Source organism: Cupressus sempervirens, chromosome 5 (genome assembly GCF_028749045.1).
Source record: "Cupressus sempervirens isolate cs-2001-9-10 chromosome 5, ASM2874904v1, whole genome shotgun sequence".
NCBI classification, from domain to species: domain Eukaryota; kingdom Viridiplantae; phylum Streptophyta; class Pinopsida; order Cupressales; family Cupressaceae; genus Cupressus; species Cupressus sempervirens.
In genome coordinates, this window is record NC_143122.1 from 278,122,795 (window position 1) to 278,131,393 (window position 8,599).

At 30.1% G+C, this 8,599-nt stretch overlaps 1 protein-coding gene across 1 annotated transcript; it reads right to left on the minus strand.

Moving 5' to 3' along the window:
- Positions 1–4,331: 4,331 nt before the first annotated feature.
- LOC149555664 (protein NUCLEAR FUSION DEFECTIVE 4-like) lies at positions 4,332–6,630 on the minus strand. The gene has a single exon (XM_089829791.1). It carries the CDS (start codon positions 6,490–6,492, stop codon positions 4,684–4,686), a length of 1,809 nt encoding a protein of 602 aa, XP_089685917.1. The 5' UTR covers positions 6,493–6,630; the 3' UTR covers positions 4,332–4,683.
- Positions 6,631–8,599: the final 1,969 nt, after the last annotated feature.

Consider the following 8,599-nt stretch of genomic DNA (forward strand, 5'->3'; position numbering starts at 1 on the left):
CATTGTCACACAAATTGAAAGAGAAGCTTTAGTTCCCAAGTAAAGAATTATAACAGTAGTCTTAAACATAAAAAAAAAATCCACATGATCTTTTAATATCCAATAGTCTGAAACATCAAAATGCGACAGTCTATGAAACTATTTGACTATCAATATCCAATGACTCAAATCATCTTAGTCACTACCCCCTTTTGGAAAAAGTAGATCATCCAATAGTAGCCACTGTGGTCAAAGTCAAATAGTAAACCTTTGCAATGAAATATAATAGTCCATCTCTTTGATTTGAAAACTCCAGACTGAAAGTTTTCAAGCATACTATTGAGACTTTGACTTAGCATGACTCAGAAAGTTAAAAACATGTAGCTTCTAATTGTGCATTTCATTAACTATATTTGATTCTCGTACATTTGAAATTAGAATTGTTGTTTTGATTCTTATACATTTGAAATTTGAATCTATTGTTTTGATCCTCATACAAAGGTATAGAAGAAAACAAAATTAAGGGAAAAATGTTTTTATTTTATTTTTTAATTCCAATAAATAGCCTTTGTTGTTTGGGTATTTCTAGCCGTCTCAAACAATAGTGGACATTTCCTAGTATTTTGGAGGGTTTGGCAGGTAATGAGGATGGCAGAGAAATGACCCTCATCCCCAAAATGGTGTGAGGACATTGGATTTTAGGACAAGGGAGGTGCCCTTGTGTATTATTGATATATGTGTGTATTTTATGTATTTCATGCTAATAATAGCTCTGATTATATTAAGGGAAATGTCCTTTTCCAATATGAGATAAGATCTAACAAGAGGAAAATTAAGTTTGTTGTTGGTATACTTTGGGTTCTTTTTTCCAAGTGACTATAACTACGATAATCGGGTGTCATATTGGATGATCACCTGTAGTTGCATTCAAATAAATTGAGCCTTTTGAGAAAAGAAAGTAATCAAGTGATTTAGTAATTGAAAAGTAGAAGATACTTTCTATGGGAATCTACTATAATTTTTGGAAAAATTGACATATACTCTGAGCATCATTTTTACAAATTGTCATCATTTTAGTTGAATTAGGGTATATTACCGATAGTTTCAAATGAGAACTAGTGGAACTTAACTCACCAAAAATATAGAATTACATCAACAACACATGCTTTTTAAGTTGTTAAAGGAAAGGAAAGGAAAATGATGCAGTTTTCATTTGGATTTCTTGTATTGATACAATTCCTATTTTAATCTACTAAATTCTAATGTATAAATCTCTAGTTTCAATATCATAAAGTAAATAATTTCATGGTAAATCTTATTATACATTTGAATTTCTTGTATATGATAGCTTTGAGAATATTGACAAGGAAATTATTTTGCGATTGGATATTGGACTTAACTATATGAAAATTGAAATCTGTGATGGTTGCATACTTTCCTTTCCTTTTTCTAGTGACTAAAACTACAATGGCTTGGTATCATTGTTGGTGATGGCCTAAATTTGCTCTTAGTAAATGTGTTGGTTGTGAGAAGAAAGAAATAGGAGCTTAAGGTCCCGTTTGAATTGAGTGGGAATAAAAAAATCTAAATACTCACATTCACCAATTTGACATTTGTTTGCAAAATACAAAATTGGAATTATAATTCTCATATCCTGATTTGACCCCAAAATGAACGTAGCAGAATTCCTAAAAATGGGCGGAATAAGAATAGCTTATTCTTATTTTATTTTTTAATAAACCCAATTTGATGGGTTGATGGGTTTGTGACTTTTCCATTTGATTGTATTTTACCACTCAAATGCATTTTTGGACTATTTTCTTCATTCATCATAAGATATAAGCCAGGTCAACATTATTTAATGTTTAATATGTATTTTTTTTAAATGACAAAAAAAACTAATATGAGATTTGATATCTTTTGTAAACTTTCATAAAATTATCTTTACAAATAGATCTTGTGTTTAGTCTTATAATTAAAACTACGTTGAAAGATCATATTAATAATCTCAACTTATTTTTATTTTTTATTTTCTTTAATATATTTAAAGTTAAAATAATTTTAGTTTTTATCTTATACTCATTAAAATAATTTGGTTTCATTTAGAATTAAATTTAAAATATACAATATAACATGTCCTTTGAATTTTGGTGAAGTTCAAATGTTGTGGTATTTCTTTCACTTATAAAATCAATTTAAAAAATAAAATAAATTGGCTAATTAAAATAATTTTACTTTTAAAATTTTAATAAAATACCAATTTTTATAAATAAAAAATCTTGTTTTAATTGTTGCAACCAAACATAGAATATGCATCTTTCAACTCCTCTTTCAAGTCAACCAAACAGGTCCAAATGATATTCCAAATATTATTTTAAGAATGCATGAATACCAAAAGAGAGTTTATTCTAGCATAGATGAATGTCACATTTGGCATATCTTGCAGTCAAATGGGCCCTAAGCATTTGAAAAGTGGAGGATCCTTTCTATAGGATATTACTATAATATTTGGGAGAAGTAAAAAAAATATGAGTATTATTTTAACATACTACTATCTTAATAGTTGTGTTATGATATGCAGTTTGACTATTGATAGTTTCTCATTGAAATTAGATGTACTTTATTCACTAGAAAATGATAAGTACATCATCAACACATGCTTTTGAAGTTAGTGGAGGTAAAGGAATGAAAATAATATTTTTTTCCTAGAATCTTTCCTTTTATAAAAAATCCTATTCACTCTTCTAAACTTGAAGGGCCTATTTGGATTGTGGATTTGGATAGGAATTAGAATGTGGAATTCTCAAAAATTTTGAATCCACTATTTGGCTCTACAAAATGGTAATTGGAATTCAAGAAAAATAGAATTTGGTATCTTGATTCATCCCCCAATTCTAGAATTTGGTCTTGCATCTAACTAGGTGGAATTGCTCAAATACCCATTTTAATTCCAATTTGGAGAAATCAAGCATTCCAAATTAATTGAAAGCAATTATTTTTGATGTCTTCTACAGACCTATTTGGTTTGCCACTCACTTTTGGTATGCAAACATAAAAAGAAATTTTACTATTGTTGCCTTTGCTCACCATTTCTTTGCTCTATTTTCTCGACTTGCAACTCCACAAGTATGTGTTTGGAATGCTTTGCTTTGCAGCTCGATAGGGTTTCTTTTTCTTCTATTCCTCCTTATCATATTTTTATTGGTTTCTTCAGGTTGGAGAGGTGAGGTCATGCATTTGATTATCATGAGGTTCCAATATTCATTGGGTTAAGTTTTCTTGTAAGTACTTTTTAGGGATTTTTTGAGTTGTTTCTAGGACAATAATGGCTAAAACCCTATTGTACTCTAACATTTCTTCACCACCAACTAATTGGAGTTTTTAAAGAAATTTTCCCCTGTATATTAATTACAATGTTGCTACACTCCCTTTGATGTTTGATATATATATATATATATATATATATATATTCATGGGTTTTCCAAAACAACAGATAGAAATGTCACAAGAATTATTAATGTGTGTTATAGCTCAGTTGTATGAGATTCAAGGTTGTTTGTAAAGCATGAAATATATGCACATATTAGAACATGGAACCCAATTTGATGATCATTTGAATGTCAATATTAATATTTAATCACATTCATAATATTTTAAAAATGTGTAGCATGTAAAATAAAGATACAATATTAAATAAAAGGAAAGAATTGTAAATTATTGAAATTTCAAAATAATAATTTGTTCTTTTTAAATTTGATGTGTACAAATTGAAGGAAGAAATATTTTTTTTAATATAATTTTTTTAATGACACTATAAAATTTATGTGTCATTGTACATAGTAAATACAATTATTCTAACATAAAATTAAAAGACTTCTTTAAATAAATAAAATAACTTTAACTATTAAATTATTTGATTAATATCAAGACGCACTCTATAATAGTAGAAAAAGATAGACTCTAATGACTTGAGCCATGTACACAAACTTGTTAACTTTTTCATTAATTCATATATGAATAGTCATGACTTTTCTATTAATTGATGAATAGTTTGTCTAGATGGCTTTGACTATCTTGCCTTGGCTCAAGACAAAGATAAAACTGTTACAAATATTTTATCTTAAATTTGAGAAACAAGATGTTAAATTCTATAATAAGCATAATATTGTCAAAATAAGTAACACACAAAAATTAAAACTCCATGTCCATAATAAATAAAAGTTTCAAAATAATATAAAATAACTTTCAAATAAATGAAACTATACTAAATAAATGAAACTATACTAAATTGGTTTACGCATTTAAGATAATTTAAAGTAATCTTCATCCATAATTCACATAACATACACGTGTGATAAATTCAGTGATGTATTAGATTCACACATGCCACTCCATGCTACATTTATGTCTAACATATAATAGGTGTTATAAAAAACCTTACATAGAACCCACAACCAATATCAATGGAAACTGGGTTACATATAAATCCAACCACGTCTTCTTCTAAGATACATACTGCATCACATCATATCTATATATATGTTTATTGTACTGCACACTTTACTATACATCACATAATACATTCCCTATAAATATGTGTGCTTATCTTTCAGAAAACTGTAACATAGATATTCCCTTACCATAACAGGCGGCCACCTTTCTTTGCCACCAAACATACATACCACCTCTTATGGTTAACCCTCATTAACTACAATTATCACCTTCCTGAGATTTTTCCCTTTCAACTCTAAACTTGGCGTAGATATCACTCATATAAAACGTCCTTGTTCTAAAAACAAGAATTCCTGATATGAGAGCTCCAAATAATGTAACAAACGTCATTATGATAAAACTGAGGTGAAAGCACTCTTGTCCTATGCAACTCAATTTATGAGGAGATGGTGAAGATGCATGAACTGCCTGCAAGAATGATTCAGAAATGTGTTGTTTTCTGGCTTCTTTATCATATAGAGCTCCAGCGACTTTCACTGAGAGAAGATAAGATCCCAGAGGGCTTGCAGCAGCTCCAAAATTGTAAAGGGTGGCATAATACTTCAGTCCAAAGAGCTCTGAGATAATAGCAAGCAAGAGAGGCCATTGAGCTCCAAAGGAGAAGCCTATAGCAATGGAAGCAACATACAATGAAGCAGGAAGAGAAAAAGCTATAAAAACATGCCCAATACAGCCTATGAGTAAAGCTAATGTGAACATGAGAGGTCTTGGAAATTTGTATTTCTGCAAGAGAAACTCAGAGAGAAATCCAGCAAACACTCTACCAAGGAAACTCCAAATACTAATGAGGGAAACAAAGGTGCTGATATTCACAGGGGTGTATTTCAGTGCTCTTCCAATTTGACCCATGTTGTCAATGGCAGTTAAACATGCTCCAATCCCACAAGTTGCAGCTGAGAAAAGGATTATCATATCCATACTCACCAGAGCTTGTGGGATAGTGAAGTCATTTCCTCTTGGTGGGCCTTTGAAGATTTTTACAAGGTGGGTTACCACAGATTTGGGCTTCTCTTCTTTTCTACTGATCACCATGTCAGCAAGTTGAGTCTCTTTTGGCTCTTGTACATTGATTTTTAGGTCACTATGAGAGTTTTGAGAAACCCGACTTTTCATATTGTCCATCTCTGTCTCTTTTGGCTCTTGTACATTGATTTTTAGGTCACTATGAGAGTTTTGAGAAACCCGACTTTTCATATTGTCCATCTCTGCCTTGACAACAACTGTAATATTAGAGAAGAGGAAAAGTATGGTTAAAGCAGCAACAATTTGGTAGCCTTCCTGAGGAAAAGGCTTCACTCTATTCTCAACCACAATCATAACCATTAGAAAGCCAGCTAGGACTAGAGCTATGTAGAGGAAACTATAGAAGCGCTTCAGTTCATTCTTGTCTATGATAGCTTTTGTGGGTCTTACTATAAACATGAGAAGCAGAGATACAGCAGAGGGAAGAATAGCAAGAAGAAGGATTATGCCTTTATCATCCTCCACATAAGCTGCATGGTATATTTGAGTGAAGATGGCTCCACTCAGTCCCAAGAATCCCTTGAGAATTCCAAGAACACTTCCTCTACTATGTGGGAAATTTTTCACACAAGTAACAAGAGCTCCAGTATTGGCAAATGTATGAGAATTGGCTCCTATGCACATGTATAAATACATCTGCCATTTTTTTGGTCTAGCAATCCTTTGGGTGACAGACAACCAGATCATCAAATAACCAGTGACGTTCATTAGGGCACCAATCCCAAGGACAACCCAGGGAGGCGAGATTTCATTTATCAAACCAGAGACAATTCCAACATTCCCTCCAAGATCTTTATAAAACCCTAATGTGGTGATGGTTTCCTGATCATAACCTAGGGTTGTTTTTATTGCTTCAGAATATATACCAAAGATGTAATGCCCCCCAGCAAAAGACATGATAATAAAACAGACAAATACTACAAACCATCTTCCCTTGGTGACATTTCTGGCCATAACAGATAGCTCTATTGTATCCATTTTAACTACTTCACAACTCAAATGCAATTGGGAAGTGTTTTTTGAAAATGAATGGCACAAATCACTAATGTTTTCTACGATTTTATAAACGCAAGTTCACCACTGTATGAAGCATACAATATAATATTATTGCGATAATCATCATTCCATAGTATAAGATTGGCCCACTTTAATAATTGCTGTTTGTCTTCTAAATTTTCCAGTTGTTAGCCATCATTCAATTTTTTTGGATTGTCGGCATAGAAAGAATGGCGTTTAGCTTATTCTTTCTCTTTGAAGAAGAAATATACCATGGAATCTAAGAAGCAGAATTCGTGATAATCACGTCTCTCGGATTGATTTTTATAAGATTGGAAGAATATGGAAACAATTGATTTGGATGTCGATGTGATAATGCTGCTCGCATTTGATGTAATTAAATTGATGTTAAAAATATTATGACTATCACTGAATATGTGAATGTGAGATGTCGTTACACTATCTTATATGACGATTTTATGTTTTTGATAATGTGAATGTCTTTGAGATGATGTCATTCTATACGCAATCTAAGATTTTTTAGTTTAATTTCATCATTTTCAAGCGATAAAATCATGTATGAGGCTTAGAAATGGATTTAGAATTAGAAGTTTAAGATGATTGGAACATGACAATCTTATAGTTTAGCATGATCTTATTAGAGTGGTGTATTTTTTTATCTAGCAGTGAGTTTATCTATCAATACATACAAATAAAGATCACCAAAATGATGCAATGTTAATAGTGTTAGTAGAATCTTATTTCATGCAAAAGGAATTAATCTTCTTTTATAGATAGGATGTTAGAATTCACAAAAATACATACATATACATACATACATACACACATGTACACACATGCATACAATATAGATAGATGTATACATACGTACATACATACATATATATTAATATATTGATTTTTTTGTTTTTTTACATTTATTGAAGACTAAATTCATAAATCATGTTATTTTATGAAATCTATATCAATTAGTGGGATAAATAATATGTTAAGATGTATAATTCTTTGAATATATTCCTGTTTGAGCTCACTGATTCCAAGTAGAATTTCAAATTCTCATTAAAAAGTATCTATTTTACTATTAAAATAATCAAATTTAAATATCTTTATTATTATTAAAATAATCAAATTTTTAGTTTTGTGCTAGTCATGTCTAATTGAAGTTATCATTATTAGATGCTTTTATTGCAACTAAGAAGAGGTAATCTTGCATTATGAAAGAATATTAACATTATCTAATTAGATGAATTTGTGTCTATCTTGATTTGTGTCTCTATTTCATTTCAGTTAATTTGATTTTTTTGAATTTTTAACTGGTTTGATACTATTGTAGTGTTCCAATAATAAAAGTTCAAATTGAAATCATGTATGCAATTTTTTTCATCATTGAATATTTATATATTACAAGATATAATAAAACAATATTCAAGAGAGACAACTTCAATTAATTTAAAACATCTTAAATTCACATATCTCATACATTTGAACATCAACGTTATTTTTTCCTTTATCTCATTCTTGTTGGGTCTTGATTCAAGGTTGTTAGCTATCACCAACAAAGTTTAATATAAATTTCTTTCAATATATGGTAGATTCCTAATGGCTCTCTTTATCTCCATGTTATTTTCTAGACATACATATTCATGTTATTTTTTTCACTAGAATCAAAAGGATAGGACTTTGCAAAAATTAAAAAATAGTGTTATCTAGATGGAATTGTACTATTTAGACCAAATCGTAACAGTAAAAGTATATACTATGTTCCTAGGTTGCATTTAATGGATATCATCTAAAAACATGTTCATGTACATCTTGGTTTCAACTATCTCAAGATGTTAAGACCATTTTTATATTTTAATAGTTTTGGTGCAATCCTAGAGGTGATAAACAATTATATTTAATACATCCTTATATTCATAGGAATTTCCAAATGATGGTTTTTGTAACCAAATTACTCTCAAAATATAGATATACATATAGGAAAGTGTTGCATGTATGTATCAAAGAACTAACCTAGTGTGACGGTCATGAAAGTTACAAAAAAAAAAAATCATAGAAAAATTTATTC